At 50.2% G+C, this 26,067-nt stretch overlaps 1 protein-coding gene across 3 annotated transcripts in view; it reads left to right on the forward strand.

The window, feature by feature from the left end:
• Window positions 1-26,067, forward strand: part of ZSWIM8 (zinc finger SWIM-type containing 8) — a 55,409-nt gene that overhangs the window by 26,487 nt on the left and 2,855 nt on the right. The window contains exons 4-23 of one of the 3 annotated variants that reach the window (XM_062000815.1): window positions 2,868-3,040; window positions 4,805-4,912; window positions 7,281-7,362; window positions 8,566-8,686; window positions 9,021-9,222; window positions 10,438-10,613; window positions 11,460-12,459; window positions 13,259-13,390; window positions 14,288-14,467; window positions 15,675-15,858; window positions 16,399-16,497; window positions 17,387-17,511; window positions 18,271-18,502; window positions 19,146-19,298; window positions 20,042-20,264; window positions 20,842-21,131; window positions 21,880-22,103; window positions 22,346-22,828; window positions 23,282-23,450; window positions 25,295-25,468. In XM_062000815.1, the coding sequence (XP_061856799.1) occupies window positions 2,868-3,040; window positions 4,805-4,912; window positions 7,281-7,362; window positions 8,566-8,686; window positions 9,021-9,222; window positions 10,438-10,613; window positions 11,460-12,459; window positions 13,259-13,390; window positions 14,288-14,467; window positions 15,675-15,858; window positions 16,399-16,497; window positions 17,387-17,511; window positions 18,271-18,502; window positions 19,146-19,298; window positions 20,042-20,264; window positions 20,842-21,131; window positions 21,880-22,103; window positions 22,346-22,828; window positions 23,282-23,450; window positions 25,295-25,468 (4,530 nt within the window). The remainder of the gene's footprint in view (window positions 1-2,867; window positions 3,041-4,804; window positions 4,913-7,280; window positions 7,363-8,565; window positions 8,687-9,020; window positions 9,223-10,437; window positions 10,614-11,459; window positions 12,460-13,258; window positions 13,391-14,287; window positions 14,468-15,674; window positions 15,859-16,398; window positions 16,498-17,386; window positions 17,512-18,270; window positions 18,503-19,145; window positions 19,299-20,041; window positions 20,265-20,841; window positions 21,132-21,879; window positions 22,104-22,345; window positions 22,829-23,281; window positions 23,451-25,294; window positions 25,469-26,067) is intronic. The other 2 variants (XM_062000816.1, XM_062000817.1) reach the window with 2 other exon arrangements.

Consider the following 26,067-nt stretch of genomic DNA (forward strand, 5'->3'; position numbering starts at 1 on the left):
TTCTGTGGGCCTTTTTAGTTGCTGGTACCAGTAACACTTCCCTCTGTGATCAGTGGAATCAATACATTTAGGTAAAGGACTCTCAGAAAGGGAACAAAAGGGACTCATTGTAAAAGTTTGGGGAGAGTAAAAAGAGGAGGAGAAAGTCGTTGCAAGAGACTGTTACCTGAACATAGAGTAAAAGATCTGAAAGGATTTTACCTAGTGCATTGTCTACTGGAATAACAACAGCAGGAATTCCTGGGAATGGAAGTTAAACAATTCCTCATACATAAGGTATATTGAATTGTCAGTGAGCCCAGGGTCCTGCACCCGGGCCAGGCACCCCCCAGTATCAACACACGCTGGGGGACGAAGGGGTTGAGAGCAGCCCCTGCTTGGAAGGACTTGGGGGTGCTGGGGGGTGAAAAGCTGGATGTGAGCCGTCAATGTGCACCCACAGCCCAGAGGTGTGGCTGGCACAGCCAGGGAGGGGATTCTGCCCCTCTGCTCTGCTCTGGTGAGACCCCTCCTGGGATACTGCCTCCAGCTCTGGCATCCTCAGCACAGGCACCACACGGACCTGTTGGAGTGGGTCCAGAGGAGGGCCACAAAAATTATCAGAGTGCTGGAGCATCTCTCCTATGAGGAAAGGCTGAGAGAGCTGGAGAGTTGGGGCTGTTCAGCTTGGAGAAGAGAAGGCTCTGAGGAGACTTCTGAGTTCTAGAGGAACTTTTTTTCTGTCATAGTCTTAATTTCTTTTTAACAGTTGAGGAAGGCAGCATCAGCTTCAGTCTGGCTCCTGACTTTGCATCTCCTTAAATACTATTAAGACTTCATGTGCTAGAGATTCTTCTATCCTGGCTTGAAACAAACAAATGTCCAAATTTGTCTGGCTTGTCTTCCTAAAAGCTTTTGTTCAGCTCTCGTATTCCCATTTCTGTTAGTCCTGGGAAAGCCAGAGAAAAAGTTGTTCAATTTTATGCCGTGTCAGACGAGTTCATCAGGCTGCAGCATGAGTTGAAGCCTGTGGTGTGTCACGCTGAAGCCCTTGAATTGCCTCTTGTTATAACTGTTGTTCCCTCTTTACATTTAGTCAGTTAACTGTCTTCATACACAAATCAAAGTTTCACGGCAGGAGCTTGATAAGAGTGTAGAGCTGTGACTTGTTCCTCTCCCACAACCTTCGAATACTTCCTCTCCTCAGTGAGACAGAATTGCTGCACTTCCAGTTTGTGGAATGCTTGAATTGCTTTTGTGAAGATGAGGGCACTTTAGCATTAGTCTGAGATGCTTCCAGTACAACAGAAGGACACGATGAACTGTTTGGGTTGTAGCATCCAAGCGTGGAACATGAATTAGAACTGTAGCTGGTAATAAGCAGCGCAATGATTTTGTGTGGATGCTTGCTTTTGTTTTGATCCCGTTCCAATTGCTAACATGGCTGTAGTGTTTGGGTGGCATTATGTGTACCAATCAACATAATCACCCACATCAGCAAGAGGATTTGAATGCTGGTGAACAGGAGAAACAGAAAGGTTGAACAAGGTAAGGGTGAGCTTGTATTGGCAGGGGTGCTGTATTTTGAGGAAGACACGGTGCACACTGTTTCAAATGGGATTTAGTAGGTCACATACACTCCTGAACGTCATGGTGGTTGTAGTATCACAATACCATCATAAAAACGTAGCAGTGTGGATTGAGAATGTATTTCCCTCTACTGGTGAGGGAGAAACTGTTTCTAATGTCTGTCCCAAGATGTGTTCTTTCACAGAATCACCACTGAATTGTGGTTTTGATACCCTTGGGGCTTTCTGTGCCTCAGTAAAACTGAATTTGAGACTAGCGGAAAGGTTCTGAGGCTGATACTTGTTGTTGTAGATGATGATTAACTGATGATAGAGACCTTCAAGACAAGTGGGAGGTTCATGGTGGCCTTTTCTTGCTCGTGGTATGTGTGTCTCTGGATAACCATCATCCATAGAGGAAGCTGCATTATGAGCACAACTGGTCTGCCTTGTGCATGGACTTACACAAAGCCAAACTTGACCGAAGTTCTTTGTTCACCCTGCCTGAGACAAGCTTCATTGTGTCATCACTTTGTGTTTGATGACAGATGAACGAGGCTGGGTTCATTCAAGTGTTGTTGCTGAAATTTCCCTTTTCTATTGATTTTGGTCTAATCAAGAGGGATCTTTGTGTTTTCTGAGTACGTGGCTTGTAAAAATGGGATATGTGCAAGGTTGCAAGGAGGTGGGTAACTTGTGAGAAACAGGTAGCTTCTGAAGCCACAACGTAAAAGCACTGTTCAGGTGTAAGTGCTGCCTCCTTTAGTTCTCTAAAACTGTGAAAGCTGACTGAGTTGGAAATGATTCAGAAGGTGTCATCTAGCCCATTCTGCACTGTTGCCAGAGTCAACTGAATACGTACAGTCTAGCTTTGACCCTGTGATCAAAACTTCTCAGTGATGGTTTTATCCATCCAGGTGCACCTGCTTCTGCAGGTCTATGATTCTATGATCCTATCCACTTGTGCTTTTCCTTGTTAAATCAGACAGTAGTAGGGTTTGGGAAGGACCTCTGTAGATCATCTGGTCCACCGCCACTGCCAAAGCATATTAGTAGCAATAAATAAAGAAAGAAACCTTAGTAGTAATAAATAGTTAAAGAAATGAATGCATTTTGAATCTCTTATAACATGTTATGCCACTCTGCTAATGTTGTGCTGTAGCTGATTGGGAAGGAGCACGTGCTGGAGATGCCAGATCCGTGTCCATCGCTATGTGGATGTTGTTGCTAGACGTTGTTTAACTTGGCACACACCTAAATTTCTGCACTAGCTGAATGTGTCTCCCAGAAGAGTAACTGTGGGCTTTTGCATGTTGGCAGGTTTCCATCTGAGTGCCACTGTGGTGCCCCCGCAGATGGTGTCACCCAAGGGCGCGTACAACGTGGCCGTGATGTTTGACCGCTGCCGGATCACGTCGTGCAGCTGCACCTGCGGAGCTGGGGCCAAGTGGTGTGCTCACGTCGTGGCACTCTGCCTCTTCCGGATACACAACGTAGGCCTTCACATACACCCCTGCTCCCCCTCGGGCACCTTCTCCCAGCCTCCCCTCCTTAACAGTTTTATACCACACACTCTCTCTTTAGGCAGCCTGTTCTTGGCACTCCTTTCCCCTACAGCTTGTGCGAGTGCGTGCTCACACTCCAGGTCTGCAGAGTCACTTGTCTGAGGCTCTGAACTGCAGAGTGTCTTCTGATAACATGCACGTTGCTAAGGGTAGAGACAGAGTCCTTTTTGACCCCTTCCTGTTTCTTATTTAAATGCTAGAATTACTCATCCTTTCTTCAGCTCTGCAAGGAGTGATAGGTCACCAGTAGTTAGTCTTTTATTAAAAGCCTTTGTAAATATGGGATTTGAAAGCTCACTCTTCAGGTTGGTTGATCAGAGTGCAGAAGTCGTTTTCATCACTGTGGGCCTTCATGTTCCCCAGTTCATGCTAACACGTACCAAGGCAGGTAAGTGTCATTTTGACTTGAGGATTTCAGACAGGCAGGGAAGTTTATGTTTTTATTTGCTTGTATTCTGCGTGGCCTTGTGTAGAGTGAAAACTAGGGGTTTCACATGCCAACAAACCCCAGGTGGAAACATGTAGAAGCCACAAGTTGAGGGTTCAGTCTGGCATACAAATGAATTTCCTCAGTCTTTGGGGAGCTGAGGAATACTTCTTAAGGAAGCATTAAGCTTGGCTGGTGGAAAGGAGCAGATGATTTTTCTGCTGTCACAGAATGTTTTATAGTTAACATGCTTACAGTCAACCCCAGACTCTTAACTCAATGCTAATAACCTGCTGAAGCTTGTTAGTATTTCACAGTGGACAGTTGTAATAGGCTTAAACTGAAACCCTTGTGCAAGGGCCCCAGTATCGGTTTATTTCCTGTACTTAGGACTGGAGAATTGGCAAAAAAGAAAAGGTTTCTGCTTTGAATTCTTAGTTCTGTTTGTAGGAGGAGGGTATGGAGAGTAAGGACAGGAAACAAAGTTTCATTTATATTATTCACACTCAGAAAGTTTGGCCCCTGTGCAGGATAAAAGGAATTCTTTTCCCTCCAACCTTTCCTTCTGCCTGAAAATGGGTAGGGCAAGGATTGTCCTATCTGTATCTACCGACTGCTGCCACTAGCGAGCTGTAAGCCAAGGTATATCGCTCTATGCAGACAAATAAACATCAGAAGCCTCTTTATCATCTAAATACACTTGCCTGTTTGCAGGTTAGAGTTTAGGTAGGTGCTATTTGAATGGGGTCTTTTTTGTTTTGTAGAGTGCAAAAGGCTAAGAAACCAGTAGTGGAGGGTTTTCTGTCATCTAAGTTGTTCTAAGATATGGAGAGAGACTGATTTTAATAGGAAAGAAAAAACCTCTAATGAGACAAATGAGGTGGCTGAGATTCTGTGAAACAGCCCCCCACAGAGCTGGTTGGTTTGCCAGAAGCTTAAAGAATAATGTCCTATTTTAGAGGTTTGTTTGTGAAATCCCTGCCAGTATTTGTGCAATTGCTAGCAACAACAGATCTTAAGCACAGCTGTTAAAGCAGTTTCCTTGAAAGGAAACTCTTAGAAACAGTTTTTATAAAGCCTGAGCAGCTTATTTGCATCCTGTCTGAAACATGGCACGTAATGAGGTTCAAAAAAAAGGTCTATTGAGTCCCAGCGTGGTCTGCAGCAGCACAGCTCCTGTTCATGGCACTTCATCCGTTCAGTGGACACAGTTTGATTAAGGCTGACCTGTTGATGGCAGTTCCTGTCTCCTTTTGTGCTTCCAGGCATCTGCAGTATGCTTACGAGCACCTGTTTCTGAGTCCTTGTCTCGGCTACAAAGAGACCAACTGCAAAAATTTGCTCAGTACCTAATCAGTGAACTTCCACAACAGGTAAGTGGGGACAACTGATAGGCCTGTCTCGTTGTGAAATGCAGTTATCTGGGTCAGTTTCTATGGTGCCTTTCGTTGCAAGATAAGCAGTTGCCCTGTTCAGCTGTGAGTGCCTGGGAAGGATTTCATTTCTTGCCCTTCTCAGGTTTGCCAATCTGTTACTTGACAATTGTCTGTTGGCGAGTTAAAGGTGAGAAGTGTGTTAAGAGGAGAAAGAAGAATGGTGACTATTCTTATGAGTGTGAATATGGAAGATCAAACACAATAAAATACATGTGTGGTGGGGAAAGATTTGGGTCAGAACACGTCAGGTTGCCTCCTTTTTGTGTGTGTGGATGGTTATCATAGAATCACAGAATGGTGGGGGTTGGAAGGGACCTTTAGAGATCATCCAGTCCAAACCCCTGCAGAAACAGGTCTCACCTGGATCAGGTCACACAGGAACGTGTCCAGGCAGGTCTTGAAGACCTCCAAGGAACGAGCCTCCACACCCTCCCTGGGCAGCCTGGGCTCCATCACCCTCCACAGTTATGGAGAAGACTAGTCAGGGGATGTTTTACATGCCTTAGGTGGGCATTTTCTTAGGCACTCAGTTGGTGACCTTTTGAATTCCCCTTGTGTAGCTTCTTGGTGATTCATAAGAAGCATTTGGGCTATGCAAAGTGATAGATGGGAGATTGTGTTAGTCAAAGGCACAATCTGCTGTCTTATTCCTTAAATATCTATGTTGTTCAAGGTCAGGTCATTTAAATCATCAGCCTAAGGTGCTTGCACAAAATGCACAAGAACACCCAAGCAATTTGCTTAAAATGTATAAGGGCTTGGCAACTTTCTTAAGCATGTTTAAACAAAGGAGGTTGAGAAAAACTGACCAGCTATCTGTCACATTTCAGTTGTGTGTGTGTGTAATGTCTTAAGTGAGAGATTACTGTCACCATGTGCCTAAAGTTCATGTTGAGCTACAGTGCTTGGGACAATAAGACAGTCTGTTGCTAAATAAAACACATTCCAGTGTGAGCTGATCTAAGTGGGACCTGCTTTGGCAGGGGGCTTGGTTGGTCTTCCAATGAGAGAGTGTAGAGGAGTTGTGTAAAATGATAGTGGTATAAAACTGCTGCCTTTTTTGTTGCTGATTGATCAGCACCAGGAATGTGTGCTTCTTGCTGCATTACATAACAGACAGAAGTTTTCTTCCCTGGTTAGGGACTGGGAGCTTTATGTCACATAGGCTGGCAAAGGAAGGTTTTGAAAGGCTAGCAGCGGTGGTGGTTGTTTCCTGAGTGGCTTGTGAGGACCTAGACCTGTGATTCTTGTGCTTTGTGGTGAGTTGAAATATGTAGGAGTGGAAAAAGCTACAGGAATAGCTTAATATGCTGAGTTTGTTTCTTGAGGTGCCTGAAATGCAAAATACCCTTATGAAGCATGAGTTTTCTTCCATCTGTTTGAGATGGAGCCACGTTATTTGCAAATGAAGGTGTGCTGAACGTGCCTTGCTTTCCAGTGAGCGTGGTCAATAACCTCAGGTACTGTGCAGAGAGAGGTGGGGGAGCATCAGATGTTCTGTTGTGAGTCCTTCAGATGCTGGCGATAGGCCTGACCTGTTCTCAGCGTGCATGCTAAAGGCTAAATGCATCTACAGTTCCAGCCCAGGCTTAGTTTGGGGGAAAAATGCTTTCTGCTGTGCATTTTTCTATCAAAAAGAACGTGTTAAGGATCAAAAAGAATGTGTTAAGGGTGTATCTAGCTGGGGTTTTGCAGCCAGGTGTGAGCCTCCTCTGCTTCTGCTCTGAGCTGCCCAGAAGCTATCGGTACCTTAGTGCTGAAATGTCAGTATTTTACTGATGGTCCCTTTGCTGACAGGATGGTAAATAAGCCAAATTCTGCCCCAAAAGTTATGCATAGATGTAATTTGTAGTTTGCTCCTCTGTTCCTGTTAGCTTGGGTTTTAGAGAAACAATTTGGGAACAAGGAATAAAGAGCAGAGTGCAGGAAAGTGATGACCTTGAACAGAGTCCCTTCTGTGCTTCCCAAAGTTAGCTGCAGCATCAGTCCCTGTGGGCTTCTACTCAAGAAGTGAGAAAAGAGCTAATAACCTACGATGCTTTTGTTTACTTCTGAGGCTGTGAATGTGGAAGTAAGCCTTGCATATAGATTTGCTTTGAGAAGGGAGAAAGTGTAACAGCTGCTTTGCTGTTGTATAATCTTTAGCACCCTCTGTCGTCCTTTCTGAAAACATGACCGGGTGTAATGGATACTTCTGAAATTAAGAGGGTGCTTCCCTCAGACGTGAAAACCCACGCTGATCTTTGGCTGGGTCTGTCAGGATAAGAAATGCTGTGTGTATTGAAAGTTTGCTTTGTGTTTTCAGATTCTTCCCACGGCTCAGCGCTTGCTGGACGAGCTGTTATCTTCTCAGTCTACTGCCATCAACACAGTGTGTGGAGCCCCAGGTAACCTTGATCTATCTGATTTCAGTAATCTGTGTCACAGATAGGAAGTGAGTGTATTGCCAATGCTTTGAGTTTCTGAACTGATCTGTTAGCACGTAGCTGGGATTGCAGGTGGAGGTCAGTGCACAGGCACTTGGATGTGTGTATGGGACAGGAATAGGTGATTGCTGGTGTGGCTGGTCTCAGAGTGTATGCAGAGGATGAGAGCACCAGGCAATGCATCTTTCTAACAAGACATCTTTCTTTTTAAGTTGGTACTTTTATTGTGGACCTTTCCAACCTCCTACTCAAAATGGGACTGTTTGCAATGATAGCTTGGGTTAGCTGTGGCTTGGGCTAGCTTAACCAAGCCTTGCTTAGCAGAGGTGCTACAGAGTGTTCCCATCTTAGTGCTGCATTACCCTTTTGGTCCAGAGTTTTCTCCAAATGCCCAGTAGGAATACCCATTGTTATCATCTGCTACTACAAAGAAGAGTTTGGCTGCATTGTGTTTGTGATTGCAGCAAGCTGTAGGCTGTTAATGATCACACTTTCTGTTTTTTGATGAAATCAGTCCATCTTCCTCAGTCTTACCTCATAAGTCACGTGCTCTGTGCCCTCAGCTGTGTTGATACCCCTCTGCTGTATTCTCTCTGGTTTCTCAATATCCTTACTGGACCAGGGGACACAAAACTGGATACAGTATTCCAGGTGTGGATAAAATCAGTTCCTTAAGCCTGCTGGCTGTGCTTTTCTTAATGTATCCCAATTTGCAGGTTGGTTTGTTTCATGTTGTGTTTTCAGTGAAAGTTTGCCATTGGTTTGTGTTCAGTGTGGCATCCACCACAATCACCAAGAGCTATCAGCTCCCCAGCCAGTTTGTGTTCCTTCTGTAGCTTTTGCTGTCCCAGGTACAGAAAGTGTACATTTTTCCTTAGTGAACTTCATGAGGTTTCTGTTGGCACAGCCTTTGAATTTCTCTTGGTCCCACTGGTTGTAGGTGCTTCCATTCAGCATGCCAGCCGGGTCTCCCAGTTCAGGGTTGTCAGTGGTTGAGGTAACCTTATGGTGGCATCTTAAGGTAGTTCTGGATAGTGATTTTGCAATGAGTGAGGTAAACTGAGTAACCCTGCCCACGTGCTCCCTGTGATCTCTGTGGCTGGGCACACAGAGGAAGGTATTTTCAAAGCCTGCACACTCTATGTGTGTTGTTCTTTTGTCGAGATCCCACCGCTGGACCCTCTGCATCAGATCAGAGCACCTGGTACTTAGATGAATCTACTCTGAGTGACAACATAAAGAAAACCCTTCATAAGTTCTGTGGCCCTTCTCCTGTTGTTTTCAGGTAAGCTGTTTCCCATGGGAGGGGAAATGTGGTATTCATGTAATCTGTAAGCTCTTTGGCTGTATTGCCTGTACCCTGACGTGATGCCGTGGACTGAAGGATGTTTAGCTTCATGGTTACTCTTCTGGACTGTGTTTTTGCATGGCCTGTCCAGTGTCATTTCAGCAGAGCACGCTCTGTTTGCCCAATACCTTGCTGGTGTGGTGTTCTCATTCTGCAGATCTGTCCCACTTTTAGGTGCAAATATACTCCTGGATGTAGAATATACTCAAGATTTTGTGTGGCTGTGCTTATCCCATTCTTCTGATCCCTGCTTGTTGTGTTTCATCCCCAGTGATGTGAATTCAATGTATCTCTCCTCCACGGAGCCCCCAGCTGCTGCCGAGTGGGCCTGCCTGCTGCGGCCCCTGCGAGGCAGAGAGCCCGAGGGCATCTGGAACCTGCTCTCCATCGTGCGGGAGATGTTTAAGAGACGGGACAGCAACGCAGCTCCCTTGCTGGAGATTCTGACTGACCAGTGTCTCAACTATGAGCAGGTATTCAAACCTCCTTGCTGGGGGGGGGGATAAAATTCTAGGGAGCCATTTGGAAGCGGTGGTTGGTGGCATGTGCCTGTACAACCCATGGCTGAAGAGATATTTGTAGCAGTTTGCCTGCATTAGAGGCACGTGCTTCTCCATGCTAACCTGGTCTCACAGTTTGCTTTTATACTGCTTTAGTGAGGCCCTGGTGACACTAGATCCCCAAAATAACCTCAGTCCTTTTAACATGAATATATGGAGCCTAATCTCTGTTGGGTTAATTTCTGCCCAGTCAAAGTGATTTACTTTAGTGTTTGGGTTGTTGTGTATCCCACGTGAGCTGTCATTTTGGTAAAAGCTAAAGATGTGTTTTGGGTGGTGGAATCTCAGATTCTGTTGTTATTTTTGTGGAAGATATCTTTTAATTGGCTTAATGGTTTTTTTATATTTTGATAAATAATATTAGGAAAAAGGTTTCCTTTGACAGTTCAGGACGTTGGTCTTACTCTGTAACATGAATTATGAGGAAAGACTGTGGGAACTGGGGCTATTTAGTCAAGAGGAGACTGAGGGGGGGATGTCATTCATATTTATGAGTGTATAAAGGATGGGTGTCAGGAGGTTGGGACATCCCTTTTTTCTGTTGTACCTAGCAACAGGGGTAGTGGGATGAATCTGCAACACAAAAAGTTCCACTTGAGAAAAAACTATTTCACTGTGAGGTGAGGGAGCCCTGGCCCAGGCTGCCCAGAGGGGTTGTGGAGGCTCCTCAGGAGGGCTTCAAGACCCACCTGGACACGTTCCTGTGTGACCTGATCTAGGTGACCCTGCTTCTGCAGGGTGTTGGACTGGATGATCTCTAAAGGTCCCTTCCAACCCCACCATTCAGTGATTCCATGATAAATTGCAATGTAACTTCCCTTATTGCTCTCTCACGTGCCTCAGCTATGAGAAGGAGAAAGGAAATGCCCTATTTATTACACTTGTTGAGTTTTTCCCTCCCGAGTGTGGAGGCTTGTAGGAGCAGAACCTCCTGTGAGCGTTCTGCTCTGCGGGCACGTGCCTTCCAACCACAACGATTTGGAGAGGCCCTTAGTTGTCACAAACCAATACTGCTTTAATGCTCATGGTTATTTTGGAGTCCCATTCCCTTGTGCTTCTGGGGTTAAGTGAGAGCAGGGGACGGGATGTTGGCCACAGGAGGTGTCTCCAGCACGTTCTGTCCCGCAGATAACCGGCTGGTGGTACAGCGTGCGAACGTCTGCGTCCCACAGCAGCGCCAGCGGGCACACGGGCCGCAGCAACGGCCAGTCAGAGGTGGCTGCTCATGCTTGTGCCAGTATGTGTGATGAGATGGTGGTCCTTTGGAGGCTGGCTGTCCTTGACCCAACTGTTAGCCCACAGAGGTGAGCACCACGGTCAGATCCAGTTGCTTTCTTGCGACATTCAAGCGCGCTCAGGGGTTCCTTCTTGTAGATGTCTCGTGTTTGTGTCTCCGTTAATTCTTCAGTCATTAATCCTTCTGTGTGAGGTTCAAGAGCACTATAAATACTTTAAATGTGACTTGCTGTTGCCTCTCACTTTCAGCAACATCAGTAGTGTGAATAATTCTTCTGAGAGCTTTTACATGTGAGTGTAACTCCACGTCTGAGTGTCCCAGTGGAGAACACCAGCTACCAACACATTTTAATGCTCTCTACATGCAACTGTTGAGCAGTTTAATGGATTTCACTTCAGTCATTCACTCTTATCTGTTTCAAGAAGAACCGTTTCCTCCTTTCAGTGCTCTTAGGGAGTTTATTTTCTGCAGTGTGTTGGTAAACAGCGTCACTGAGGGATGGTTTTCAGTCAACTATCTGAGGGGAAATTGAGAGGTTTCTGCAGGTTTCTGAACCATCCCATGCCTTACTTAAATCACTGCCATCTTTATGTGGCGTTAGCTGAATAACAGTGGAGGTACTGAGGGCTCGTGCTGAGAAGCTGTGGTTCACATTATCATTCCTTTTATATGTTTAGCCTGCAAAATGTGGTGTGCTGCTTACGTTTCGGTTCTGGGTCGTGGGCCTGTCTTAGGACTTGGTTTTAATAAAGCTGCTTCCTTTTCCCAGCCTGTCTTCTTACTGCTGCTGTGTGTACTTAACTCAGCAGGAGGTGCCTGTGACCCAAAGCAGGAGGTGTTCTGTGGGTTAGCAGGTAGTGTGCTGCAGGTGCATTGTGTGTCTGCTTTCTAACGCCTTCTCCTCTTCTCTTAGGCGCAGGGACCTTTGCTCACAGCTCAGACAGTGGCAGCTGAAAGTCATAGATAACGTCAAGAGGGGTCAGCACAAGAAATCGCTGGAGAAGCTCTTCCAGGGTTTCAAGCCAGCCGTGGAAGCCTGTTACTTCAACTGGGAGGAGTCGTATCCCATTCCCGGGATCACATACAGCAGCACCGACAAGAAGAACTCCTTCTGTTGGGTAAAGGCCATCCAGCAGAGGAGCTGCCGGCTGCAGTGTGCGGAGGCAGCCTGCGAGGCGGGCCGGGCCCCGGGGCAGGAGCCGTGCCCGCAGGCCGCGGACAGGCCGCGGGGCTCTGCCCAGGAGCCGGCCGTGCGGCCCAAGGAGCTCAGCGGCAAGCGCAAAGGGGCGGCCGAGCCCCCGCAGAGGGTGCTGCGGCGCCTCTCGGCAGATGGAGACAAGGCTGTGTACAAGAGCACGGCGGGCAAGGCAAAGCTGCCCGGCAGCAAAGGCTCGGCCGGCAAACACAGCGGGAAGCGCCGCATGAGCAGCGAGGACAGCTCGCTGGAGCCCGACCTGGCCGAGATGAGCCTGGACGACAGCAGCTTGGCTCTGGGGGCGGAGGCCAGCAACACGTTCAGCTTCACGGAAAGCCCTCTGAGCAGGAGCTACAGGGACACGTTTGAGGAGGACGGCGGGGTGTACTTCTCGGAGGGACCCGAGCCCGGTGCCAGGAGCAGTTCCACGGCCAAGAAAGCGCCCAAGGATCCCGTGGGGGAGATGGGCAGCGGCGATGACGACCTGCCTTCCGCCGATGAGAACAGCGGTGGCGTGAGCCTGAAGCCAGAAGAAGTGGGAGAGAATGGGGCAGCAGGGGGAGGGGATGACGGAGAAGAGGAGGACGATTACCAGGTGTACTATCTGAACCCACAAGAGGTAGCCAAGGAAGACGACGACAAGGCTGACGGGGGAAACGAAGAAGAACAGGATATATTCGCTGGTATAAAGCCTCTGGAGCAGGAGAACAGGATGGAGGTGAGCTCTATCTAGTTCCAAACACTGATTTACAGCTTTATGTGTCGTTATCCATCGTGGCCTCATCACCCTCCTGGCTGTCACTCTTAACTTAGTAGGTTGTTAAATCAGGTGCTTAATTATAACCCGTTGTATCGCAAGATAGCTGCAGTCTGCACGCAGAGATGTCACACATGGCTGGTGCCCACAGGCTCGACTCTGATTTCTGTGCTGACTTCAAGTGTGTCCCAGTTTCAGCTGGTCCCATCTCACACTTACAAATCACATCCCTTACAAACACAGGCAAAAACAGTGTGTGCTTTTTACCAAGTGTCACTCGTGGAAATGTCAAAACTGAGCTGAAATTAAAAAGAAGTGAGAAAGAGACAAGCCCAGCAGGAGGAAATTAAATCCAGCCATGCAGGCAGAAATCCTCTGTAAAGCCAGAGGCGATCTGAACAGACTGTCACATCCCTGTAATAACCTCAGAATATCTTCAGAGCTTGCACCTGTGTGAGCAAGCCCATGAAAGGAGATGCATGGGAAGAACTGGAGTCAGTCAGTTTGGGTTGTAGGTTTTCTGAGTTATTCTCTGATCTTGTTTAGCACTTAGAAGGAGGATGGGATTTAATCATGGAAGAAAAGGCTTTTCAGGAGATTACTTAAAGGTGCTGGTGGTGAAGGTCCAGGCAAGGAGGGCTCTGAGAACACCTGCTGCTGAAGTTAATTGTGAAATGTGTTTGCAGAGCCTTCACAGCGAGGGATTGGAGCGGGCCTGGGGCAGTCTGGTGTGAATGTAACCATCTGTTCTCTCTTGCAGATCCTGTTTGCCTGTGCAGAGGCCCTGTATGCACATGGATACAGCAATGAAGCGTGTCGCTTAACCGTGGAGCTCGCCAGGGACCTCCTGGCCAACCCTCCAGACCTCAAAGTGGAGCAGCCACCAACTAAGGTAGACAGAGCTTCTCCCGTTTTGGGGGTGGAGAGGAAGTTAGAAGGAAGGTGTAGGATGGATACAGCGTTCCCAGGCATTTCTCACTTGCTGTGATTTGAGGCCTCTCACTTTCGCTTTCCCTGGATTGAACTTCTCTGAGTGTCATTAATGTGCCAAATCACTTTGTGTGTGTGTTTGTAAATGAAAGGGACAAAAAGAGGCCAATCAGCAGGACTTGGAGTCATCAGAAACTTGAGTTTAATTAAAAGCTTCTTCATTTTTTTCCTAGGCTTCAAGGAGAAGCTTTGCTTGCCTGTTAAAAGCTTCCTCTCCTTTAGGAATCTATTTTAATTCAATTAGACAAAACACCCATCTTCAAAGGCTGTTTTCTTTAAGAGATACCTGCTATTGTGTGCTGTGAGATTATGCAGCAGCCATAAGAAGGCTTGATTTTTGTGCAGCTCTGTGCAAGTGCCCCTGTCTCTTGGGGTTCTTTCCAAAACCTTAGTCTCCTAGTTCATAATGTGCACCGCTGAAAATGTTATCAGGATAGAGACTTGGAGAGCAGGGAGATAAGCATAAACTTCTGGAAGATCTTTTGTAGTGTTTGTTGTATTTAAGGGTTCCTTTGGAAGAGACAGATGTGCCACATCTGCCTGCACAGCATCAGTCCAATAGGAGACACAGGTCTTATCAGCAGGCTGGCTGTTCCGCTGTGGTGTACTGGGCTGAGACAAGGGAAGTAACCAAGTTCATCAGTAACCAGTGGGATTTGTGGTTCCTCAGCAAAGGGAATACAAGTAGAATCAGTTTTACTCTTTCTCCTGTCTACCTCTTGCAAAGAGTAGGAGGACAAGCACAGAATCACTTAGGGCGTTTAGGAAAGTGTCCCGTGACACATTCCTCCTCCAACAGGGCAAAAAGAACAAGGTGTCAACCAGCAAGCAGACGTGGATGGCAACCAACACGTTGTCCAAGGCTGCTTTCCTGCTGACCGTGCTGAGCGAGCGGCTGGAGTACCACAACCTGGCCTTCCGAATCGGGATGTTTGCTCTGGAGCTGCAGAGACCACCCGCCTCTACCAAGGCTCTGGAGGTATGACACTGCTCAAAAAGCACTTTCATCCATGAGCAACGCTGTTCTGCTTGAGTGCTTTTGCTCCTGTAGTTTCTGTTCGGCTCCCAAAGTCGGGTTATGCTTTTACAGGTTTCCTTAAAATTGGTCGCCGTGGGGCTGAGTGGATTGTGTGCCAGAGAAATGATTAGAAATATCACTTCATCTGGCATTGCCTTCATTGCTAGGAAGCTCAGACCTGTGCCAAAGGGCTTTTGATTTCACACGGAGCTGTGGACGTGCACATATTTAAATGAGGGCAAAATCTTTGGTGAAGATACTATTTTGATGAGAAGGGCTAACATCTTACCTGAGTATGTTTCCAGTTTGCTTGGCTAATCTGGGGCGAAGAAAGCCATTTGTAAATGGAATTGCCCATCTTTACATTGGTTTGAAACTTGGTCCCTAAGGTGAACTGGTGCACTTGTTCTGTGTTGGAAAGTTGTTGCTCCTGCTGGTACCTCATTCTTTGGCAAGTGAAGATATGCACTGTGCAGGCACAGTATTTTGGGCACTGCTTGAGGGACTATGAGGCTTCCTGTTTAGAAAAGTGAAGTGTCCAGTGAAGACCTTGCCTGTGTGACATGCAGCCCCCTTGCAGGGCTCTGTGGTGCCTGGAGGTGTGTGTGGTTGCTGGGTATCCACCCAGTGCACTGGCTGTCTGTACCTATTAGGTCTGATTAGAAGACTGTGAGATGGTCGGTCACTTGCTCCCTAGAAGAAAATCACCTTCACACGTTAGGAAGGGAGAGGAGGCAGGAATGGCACAGAGTGGTGCAATGTAAGGGTCTTCTGTCTGGTAGCAAGCTGCCACCCCATGCCCCTTCTTCTGCTGACCACTCTCTGTTGTCTCAAATGAGTGTGTTACTACATACAGCATCCGTTTTTCCCTCCAGCCAAAGCTTCTCCTGATGATCTTGTGAAAGCTGGAGCTTTTTTTTAATGTGCAAATCAAGAGTGATTCATTTGAGTTAAAAAGGGAAAATACAGATAGGAGGCAGGACTTGTATTAGATTTGAAACACCTGTGTTCAGCGTGGGGACAATGTTGAAGGGTGACTGGGGTGCTGAGAGCTGCCACGATTTCATGTTCCAATAGCAGCTCTCGCTGTAGAGAGGGGGAAACCCTCCCCTGCCCACAGGGCCTGTGCTGATGACAGCTTCTCCTCTTTCCTTGTGGGCACTACCAGGTGAAGCTGGCATATCAGGAGTCTGAGATTGCAGCCCTCTTGAAGAAGATTCCCCTGGGCACTACTGAGATGAACACAATCCGAGGCAGAGCCGAGGAGCTGCGGGAGGGGACGCTGTGCGATTACCGGCCCGTCCTGCCGCTGATGCTGGCCAGCTTCATATTTGATGTCCTGTGCACTCCAGGTACTGCCTACGGTGGCTTGAGTGTGCCAAGGGCATGTTCTGACCTGCCAGGGGATTTCAAAGAGAGACTGTCTTCAGTGTAAGAACATCTCCATCTTGCTGCTTCGCATACTGTTGTTTGCGCTTCAGAGGCACTCTGTGCCCGGATGGAACCGTCCCTCCTTCTGCTTGCACTTGAAAACAACTGCAAATTTGCCACACTTCAGCACTCTGTGTGTGGTTGTAGAATAGTTATAAATGACTGACTTTTCTCCTCTTACGCTGGTTCTATTCAGAGGAAGCCAATCTAAATCCAGTAGTTAAAGACAACCGCAACAGCGTGGGGTTGAAGCGTGATCTGGCACTGTACCTGCCTGGCTTGGAGCCTCCTGAGACCGGAGGGAGAGAAAGGGAGAGAAACCCCACACGGCAGTGCTGGGGTCTGGAAACTGGTACAAAGCTAGGAATAGGACCACAGGAAGCTCAGCATATTCAGGAAGCTCTGTTTGCTTGAGGTTGTAGTTTTGAAAGCTGAGCACTAACTGTGCTGTCTTCTTTCAGTGGTTTCTCCTACAGGCTCCAGACCCCCAAGCCGTAATTGGAATAATGAAATGCCTGGAGATGAAGAGCTTGGTTTTGAGGCAGCTGTTGCTGCTCTTGGTAAGAATCCTTCACCAGAAAATGCTTTCTTCCTCCATGTTTTGCATCCTGCCTCATTTTGGACAGCGAGAGTTAGTGGTTAGTTCCAGTCTGGTGCAGAAATGAAAGCACATGGTTTGCAGGACCAGGGGCAGAGGATGTTGCATGGCAGAGCGGAGGTGCCTGTGCAAGCTGGGAGAAATGGAAGGGGGCTGCCTGACAGGAACTGAATGCTGTAGTAGTAACATTGCTTTTTAGCTTTCTTCTTGCTCACTTGTTGCAGAAGATCCAATGCCTTGGCATTAATGGAGATGGACAGTTTCAGAGATCAAAAGACAGTTCCACAAGAGGTTAGACAATGACACTGAAAGACTGGCAGAAGTACTCACAGGCATATCATATCATTCAGGATCTTAGCATAATACTACTTTCCTGCCTCATCAGCTTCAGCAACAAAGTGATTCTGTGAAGCTGACAAGACTGTCTGCCTGTTTGAAAGCAGCATGCAAAAGGGAATAGAATGCATTAAAACAAGGCCTGTCCTCTGTTAGCTCATCCCTGAAAGGAGGAAGTTCTTTGTGGTGTGGCAATGCTGCCTTGTAGCATCTGCAGAAACTAGAAGACTTCATTTCAAGATGGAGTTGCCTGGACTCTTTTTGCATGATGTATTAGGATGTGGTTGGTTGGTGTGACAGTTGCAGCAAGCTTGGCATTCTGGGGACAGGCTTCAGCTCCTGTTTATTCATGACCTGTTTCTGAAGTTGTCAGAAAAATAAGGGGAAAAAAAAAAAACCTTCTTTTGCCTGTGACAGCGAGGTGAATTTAATAGTCTGAGATGTAGATAGTGCTCAGAATGTATGTAGTCCCATGGACTCAGTTGTCTCTTCATCCCCTCTTCTCTGGCCTACAGGCATGAAAACAACTGTCAGTGAGGCAGAACATCCTCTGCTGTGTGAAGGTACCCGAAGGGAGAAAGGGGATCTGGCACTAGCCCTGATGATTACTTACAAGGATGATCAGTCCAAGCTGAAGAAGGTGAGTTTCCCTTTAGAAAGAGGAAAGAGAGACACAGTTTGGGTTTGGATGGATTCTGTAGTTTTGCCAGTGAGCAGAAGTTGCTGTGTCATGCACGGAGGGTTTCCAAGGCCTGCTCTGGTGTGGGTGTTCTGCCACTGATGCAGGGCCTGGTTGCACAGTGTGTGTGTTGCCCTGGAGAGACTCTTTCCATGGGTTTCTTCTCTTCTAGTTGGCATGTGTGTTCTCACCGCTCTTGATGCCTTTGCTTGCCTCCTGAAACAAGTCCTCTGTCCCAGGGGTTTTCAGTGTGCACTGTGTGTGGGCTCTGGGGATTGATTCTGTTTTACTGCAAGGGTGTTGGCAAAAGCCTTGCCTCTAGCAAAGCCTTGGTTTCTGAACCTCTCACCTCTTTGATCAACTAGTTCAGTCTACCCTTGCCTTAACTTCCCATGCAAGAGAGTCAGTAAAACTCTGCCCCTCCAGTGGGTGTTTGGAGTGAGAGTGGGAATACTGCTGAGTATGAATGAAACTTTGCTTGGTCAGCAACACAGAGCACAAAGCACACACGGTGGCTCTCCACTGTGCACTGTTGATGTTCAGTGCAGGAAGGTGATGCCTGCGTTCTAGAGAATAAGCATTTCACCTCTGTCTCCATCAAATGGGGATTTATTGTCTGCCAGGAAGCTGATGTGGTACTTTCCCTCTGTGGCTTATTGTAATGCCCATTCTCTTCCCCTTCTGATAAGCTTTTGGCTTTTCTTTTTGTTCCTGTTAAAGATCTTAGACAAACTCCTGGACAGAGAGAGCCAAACTCACAAGCCACAGACTCTGAGCTCTTTCTACTCATCCAGCAAGCCTGCAGTAGCAAATCAAAAATCTCCTTCCAAACATGCTGCCCAGTCCACTGCAGCCATCCAGCAGCTCCCAGGGACATCAGTGGCTCAGCAGGCTGCTGTGAGCACTGCAGTCCAGAGCAGTCCTGAGAACTTTGTGGAGAAGAGTGCCCAGGGTAAGGAGACCCTTTGCAGGGGCTGTGCTGAAACCCTTCTGTTGGCAGTGGAAAACTGGAACTGCACAATCTTTATCTGCTTTGGGAAGTAGTCAGAGGGACTCTGCCGCCGTTTGGGTTCATGGTGGTTACTGGAATGTCATGCCCCCGTTATCTGTTTGGATCCATTGCTGTCTCCTTCTTGTTGCATAGAGATTCAAGCTAATTTTCAGGTGTTCCTGTCTTTAGCCAGCTTAACATGAAAGTGCTCTGACTCCATCTTTCAGGTTTGTGTCAAAGAGGTGCAGGATTTCAAAAAGCTTCTGAGTTGGGTGCTTTCATGCCAGATAAATAACTGAGATTGCTGAAAGGTCTCAGATGAACGTGGTTTTCTTGTAGCTGTGGTGGCAAACCACATACAGCAGCATTTGCTTGGCAGCAGGTGCTCTTTTAATGCTTCTCCAAGAGGTCAATGGAGGGTGAGTGCAATGAAGTCAGGGTTGCTGCAGCCTCTTTATTCAAAAGTCTGCCTGTAAGTGCAGGAAGTTTCCCAAGTTTTGAGTTGTTAAGATGCAGAGTTCTTGGCCTGGTGGTCGGTGATGTGCTGAGGACTGAAACTGAAACAAAAGGTGACGTTGCTGTTGTCCCTGTTGTGTTTACACAGAGAGCTCTCAGAGGTCACCCTGTGAGCCAGCTGCAGAGGCTGCTGTCTTGAAACAAGAGGGAAAGGTCCCCAGTCGCCTGGCCCTTGGGAACAGAGGTGGATACAACGGGAGGTGTTGGGGCTCACCTGTCAGGCAGAAGAAGAAGCACACAGGTAGGAACTGACTGGTTCATACAGCACCTGGTGCCGTGGAAAGCAGCCTGCTGGGGTTTCAGCAGTTCCCTTGCTCTTGGCTTCCACCTGTCAGCCTTTCCTGGGCTACAGAAGCAGTTGGTTGTCTCTGAGGTGTTTGATGTGGAGGTTTTGCTCCACAGATTTCCTGCCTCCTTCTGTATGGCAAGTGGCCGTTCCTTTCTCACCCCAGCTATGCTCTGGGTGTCGGATGAGGGATCTGGAGCTGAATGATTGCTGGACTCTGGGAGCAGAGTACTGTGCTCCTGAGCCCAGAAACAAATTCAGAGGAGCTGCTGGCTCCCTCCACTTCTCTAGGGAAGGGTATAAGTTAGAGGCTGAGGCTGGGAAGAGCCTTTGCATGTAAATTGTACCAGAGGGGTTTCCTTCACGCCCATACAATCTGTGAGACTCCACCTTGTGTGTGTATCCACTTCTTGTTAGTCTCTGCCACAAAGCTTTGCAGATGGAGTGAAGGGGGAAATAAAGGTGCATTGTTCTTGGATCCTTCTGGTTTCTAATCTGAGAAGAGCAAAGTGACACCGATGTCTGTGGCCAAACTGATGAGTTTAAGCTCTCGATTGAGCTCCTGGCAGCTGTGAGCCTGACTGTCGCTGACATGGCTGCCCCACGTTGGGCCTGGGGGTGATGTGGTTAGGGGTTTGCCTCCCCACATTGCGTGGAGCAGCCCTGGTGACAGGACTGTGCTGGTTCTGGTGTTGTAGGCATGGCCAGTATCGACAGCAGCGCTCCAGAAACCACCTCTGACAGCTCTCCAACGCTCAGCCGGCGGCCGCTGCGCGGGGGGTGGGCAACCACCTCCTGGGGCAGGGGACAGGACAGTGACAGCATCAGCAGTTCCTCAAGTGATTCCCTGGGATCTTCCTCTTCCAGTGGCAGCAGGAGAGCCAGTGGGGGAGCCCGTGCCAAGACTGTGGAAGTTGGCAGGTAATGAGCAATGCCAATGGAGGAGGCAACTCTGGGCCTGATGTCAGGGAAGTAGCACGTAGAATCATAGAACCCCAGAGTGGTGGGGGCTGGAAGGGCCCTGCAGAGCTGCTGCAGCCCCAGCCCCTGCTCAAGCAGGTTCCCCTGGCTCAGGGGGCACAGGAACGTGTCCAAGTGGGGTTGGAAACCTCTCGAGAAGGAGCCTCCACACCCTCCCTGGGCAGCCTGGGCCAGGGCTCCCTGCCCTCAGCACCAAGGGACTTGCTCCTCCTGTTCCCATGGAACTTCCTGTGCTCCAGCCTGTGCCTGTTACCCCTTGTCATGTCACTGGCCACCACAGAACAAAGTGTCACTCCATCCTCTTGCCACTCTCCCTTTAAGTACTTATCAGTGTTGATGAGGTCTCCCCTTAGTCTTCTCTTTTCTAGGCTAAGCACTCCCTGTGCATCAGGGAGAACTTCCTTGGGAGCTTTTGCTTTGTTTCTGCTGGACTCTAAAGACAGGAGCTGTGCATTCCAGCTAGTGACCTTGGGGTGCTTGTTGCTCTCTCAAAAGCTCCTCTGTCATCTTCTTGCAGGTATAAAGGGAGGCGCCTGGAGAGCCACGCTCCTCACGTCCCAAACCAGCCCTCAGAGGCAGCTGCTCACTTCTACTTTGAGTTGGCCAAGACAGTCCTTATCAAAGCAGGTGGAAACAGCAGTACCTCCATCTTTACCCACCCTTCCTCCAGTGGTGGGCACCAGGGACCACACCGCAACCTCCACCTGTGCGCCTTTGAGATCGGGCTGTACGCGCTGGGGCTGCACAACTTCGTGTCTCCCAACTGGCTCTCTCGGACTTACTCCTCCCACGTCTCCTGGATCACAGGTTATAGCACAACTGAACTGGGAAGCTGGTTTTAGGGCAGGCAGGAAGGAGGGGAGGGAGGCGAGCTCGTGCCCAGAAGTGATGCTGCTGATGTGCTGTGGTAGCCATGCAAGCTGCTGGCACAGCTGGCACTACGAGCTGAGCATCAGTGGTTCCACACAGTGGTGCTTGTTTTGGCCTGGAAAGTTCCTGTTTCTTCTTGGTCTTCAGAGCCACAGACCACTTCTCACACAGACACTAGTCTTGACTTCTCCTCCCAGGGGTTAGCTGAAGGGACAGACACGTGCCAGCTTTGGACATGCTCTGGCTGTGTTCAGCATACTGCTTTTCTCCTCCTCCTGTTTGCACCCAGACCTGCTTACCCGCTTTGCTACCCACCTGGCTGCTAGAGCCTGGGAAAGACACCTTTGAAAGGTCACGTTTTCCTGGTGTGATGGAAACAGAGGCACAGCCCAGCCTGTGGTTTGTGGCTGCTGAAATCAGCTCCAGCAAGTTCCTCTCGCTGCTTCAAACGCTTCTTTAGCTCAGCTTCAGTAGTGGCACCCTCACCCACTGCTTGCTCATTGAGGGCTCTTGCCTGTCCTGTGCTTTGGGATGAAGAGCCTCAATTCAACTTGAAGCCTAAAGGGAGCAGCTGGGCTGTGGCACTGCTTCGGAAGGAAGGGAGGAGCGTGCTCCTGTTGGGGGAAGGCAGCCTGGAGCTGCACTGGGCGTACAGTGGTGTGAGAGTCTTCTCCCTTCCCCTTAGGGCAGGCCATGGAGATCGGCAGTGCGGCCTTGAACATCTTGGTGGAGTGCTGGGATGGGCACCTGACCCCCCCGGAGGTGGCGTCGTTGGCAGACAGAGCTTCACGGGCCAGAGACTCCAACATGGTGCGGGCAGCTGCGGAGCTGGCGCTCAGCTGCCTGCCCCACGCCCACGCGCTGAACCCAAACGAGATCCAGAGGGCCCTGGTGCAGTGTAAGGAGCAGGTGAGCGGCTCGTGGCGGCCGGCTGGCGCGGGCTGTTACCTGTGGGACTGGCTGTGCTGGGCGGCTGAGTGGCCTTGAGCCCAGCTCTGTGGGCTGCTCCTGGCGTTAGTGAGCGGCCGTGGTTCTGCCGCTGCACAGCCGAGCTCTCTCTGTGCCCCCGCGGCGTTTGCGGAGCTCCCTGTTGGCAGTTCTGCCGTCTCATCTCTGCATTGCTCGCTTGTGCTTTCCTTTCCCTGCCCCAGGACAACCTGATGCTGGAGAAGGCCTGTATGGCAGTGGAGGAGGCGGCCAAAGGAGGCGGCGTGTACCCTGAAGTGCTCTTCGAAGTCGCTCACCAGTGGTACTGGCTCTACGAGCAGACTGTGGGCGGGACGCCGGCCCAGCGTGAAGGCGCCAGCGGCTGCAGCTCCAGCGGGGCGCGAGCACCCTCGGAGGCGGCCCGCGGGCTGCCAGACAGCCGGGTCAGCTCGGAGCCCAGCGCCGTCACCGTGGCGGCCGCCGTCACCGCCGCGGCCACGGTGGTGCCCGTCATCTCGGTGGGCTCCACCATGTACCAGCAGCACACGATGGCGGGGCCGGCCATGGCGCACGGGCACGCGCAGGGCCTGCACCCCTACACCGCGCTGCAGACGCACATCCCCTGCAGCCCGCAGTACCTGGGCCACACGCTGCAGCACATGCCGCGCCCCGCCGTCTTCCCCGTGCCCGGCTCCGCCTACCCGCAGGTGAGTTCGGGGCTCGGGCTGCTGTGGCTCCAGCTTCTGCTCTCGCTTCCTTGCCCATCTGCCCCTCGTTTGCCTGCCCAGCCCAGCTTTGGCATCGCTGTGGGGGCACGGCAAGTCTCACACCTAACGTGAAGTACGGTGCCTTGGTGGCTTTTCACTGCCCTGTAGTTCCTCAGAAGGCGCTGGACAGAGAGCTCGTCTTGCACAATAAGTAGGGACTGCAGAGGGAAATAAAACCTCTGCATGCTTTTGAGACTCCTTGGGTTGTTTCCCTGGCAGCTGCTGGGGTGTGAAAGGAGGAGGGAGCAGGAAGCTGCAGCGGTCGTGTGCCGCAGCCTGGTGCCTGCGCCGGTCCCTCCTCCCGTGCCGGGGGCTGTGTGGGGAGCTGCGCTGTGGCCTGGGTGTGGGTGCTCAGATGAAGCGGGGCTGCCTGTTGTTTGTTCTGTGTTGCAGGGCGTCCACCCGGCGTTCATAGGAGCGCAGTACCCGTACTCGGTCACCACGCCGTCCCTGGCAGCCACAGCCGTGTCCTTCCCCGGCGTGCCCGTCCCCTCCATGACACAGATTGCTGTGCATCCCTATCACAGCGAGACAGGACTGTCACTGTCTTCCAACGTGGCGAGTAAGTGGCACAGCCCTGGGCCGTGCACGGCAGCAGCATCCCCTCGTCTCCTGCTGGACCCCGCTCGAGCCCTGCTCCTCACTCACCGCAGGTGCAACCAGGGCGCTGGCGGAGTTCCGAGCTAAACCACCCCAGCCTAAAGCTCCACGTGCTCTGGGGGCCCTGGCAGTCACAGTGGGGCCTGGTTCAGCTAGTGGAGCTTCAATGTCTGTTTGGCTCAGCTGCCAGTACGTAATGATTTTGGCCTCTCAGACTGAAGTGTGCTTGGAGCCCTCCTGGCCTTTCTGATTCCTGACTTTTAGAGCTTTATTTCCCCTCTCCTTAGGGCAAGGTGAGCACAGGCGACCTTGAGCAGGCGTTTTGTGGTTCTGTTGGGTCAGGTGAAGGCAGACTTCTCTTAGCTCTAGCAGATGCCTTTTCTGCTGGGAGGGGTTGGAGGCAGCCAGGATCCGAATCCTAGAGAGGACAGATGCTCTGGCAGGACCCTGTCGCTGGCAGCCCGAGCGACTGCTCGCACGTTGTTGTTGAGGTCAGAGGGGTGGTGAAGAGCCATCAAGTCGTGTGCAGCACTGGAGCAGCAGCTGTGGACTGCAGGGTGAACGTGCTGTCGTTGCCACGGGGTTCTGGGCCATGGCTGAGCCAGACTCTGTTGTCCCCTCAGGGCAGAGGCTGTGCAGTGATTGCCTGTTTGTAGGGTTGCTTAGCAGTGCTTTGCAGCTTGCCAGGTGCTGGAGAAGACTGGTGCACAGGAAAAGACTTAGGAGCTGTGTTGGCCTCCTTCAGAGTATCAGGAGAACCTTTCCAGCTCTTTTTATCTTGCATTTTGGATGGATTTTGCCCCGTGTTGTGGATTGTTTGGCACTGTGTGTGCCTGGTTGGGGAGGTCAGACAGATGTCTCCTGAAGGCACGTTGTTCTCGGGTGTTCACCCGTGGCTGGAGGTGGCAGGGGAAGAGCAGAAATGGGAAGCTGCAGCATTTCCCAGGCTGGTGGAGCAGCACCACAGGGAGGCTGTGAAATAACGATGTGCACACACCTAATGACACCTCTGCTCTGGAATTGTCAGGCTGCCCTTGCTGTTTCCTCTCCACAGCTTTGTGGAAGAGGTGGCGGGCGGGTTAGACAAGCTGAGTCCCCTGTCAGGGTTCAGCTCGTGGGCTGAGCGTTAAGCGCCGTCACTGCAAGTTTGGGTGGCACAATGCACTGGACTTTCCTGTGGTTTCCTTTGACTCGTGAAGTGTGTGAAGGTGCAGAGCTTCTCGGTTGTTTGTGCTGTTGGTAGGTCCTGCCAGGGTACAGAAGGGCTGTTGTTTGCAGGGCTGTGTTGGAGGTTTGCCTCCGGGACCGCTCCTCCCGCACGGCAGCGGGATGGAGCTGCAGCTGCCTTACAGCACAAGCTGAGGGACCTCACAGTGTTCAACTTGGTCTTTGAGTGACTTAATGCTGTTCCTGCTCAGTGATTTTTTTTTTCCTCAGGGGTTTCTCCTCAGGTGTAGACAAGCACACACTTGTAAAGGAGCAAGCAATCAGAGCCAGGCCTGTCACTTAATAGCAGCAAAGGCCTTTGAGTCGAGACCCGTGTGTACACATAAACCATGGGTGATGGGCATGTCATGATGCACTGCAAAAGAGATGGACCAGCATGTGACTCACCCCCTGCAAGCCCTGCTTGCCAACCAAATAGAGCTATTCCCAGCCCACTGTGGCCTGTGCTTTTTGGTTGCTCCACTGCTCCGTTCAGAACACTACCTGGGCAGGGGACGGTCAGTGAGGGACACCATGGCCCGAGCAAACCTTCTTTTAGGCTGCTGTTGGGTCCTAATGCTGCTGTTTTGCTCTCTTCAGTAGGAAGTGTCCATGCAGGATCAACATTCCCAGCCATTCAGGGGGCTTCCTTGACAAGTCTGTCCTCACAGCCCAACTCCCTCGTTACAGGGGGGTTTCCTGCAGAGGATGAGCAGCACAGCCAGCCCGTGAGCCCCCAGGGCCTGCACTACCTCCACTCCGCATACCGAGTCGGTAAGGATGGGCTGGGGGCAGGGCTGCAGCTTTGCACTGTCCCCAGCATTGGCCACCCCACCTGTGGGAGGTGGTGGCATCTCTGCAGCACGGGGAAAGGCAGTTGGTGAGCGTTTGTGGAGGCTAAAAATGGAGACAAAGCAAGGTGAGAGTGAACAGTTGCTGGTGAAAGCCGGCAGGGTAGAAGAGAGAGACAAGTGGGTTAGAGCTGGGCAGAGTCTTGCCTTTCAGCAGGGTAAAGGAGGCTGGATGGGGCTGTGCAGGTTGTGACTATGTGGAAGAAATGGAGTTGAGCTCCTGCTGCTTGCTGGATGGTGGAGGCACACTTCTGCTTGAATAATATCAGTGGGGGGGTCAGGAACACGGGGGGATGTGCCCTGTGCCTTTCCAGCCAGGTCATTGAAGGCTGACAGAGAGTGTATGCAGTTAGCATTTCTTTCCCAGTCACTGGTTATGAGGAGATGGAGTCTCTGCCTCAGCTGCCATTGGGACGGGGATGTCAGCCTTGGGTTTCTGATGGAGCTTAGACTGCAGTGAGCTGCTCATGCAGAGACACGGGCCAAGCCAGTGGGTGCTTGGGGAGGGAGAGAGGAGCCTCT

The sequence above is a fragment of the Colius striatus genome, chromosome 8 (genome assembly GCF_028858725.1).
Source record: "Colius striatus isolate bColStr4 chromosome 8, bColStr4.1.hap1, whole genome shotgun sequence".
NCBI lineage: Eukaryota > Metazoa > Chordata > Aves > Coliiformes > Coliidae > Colius > Colius striatus.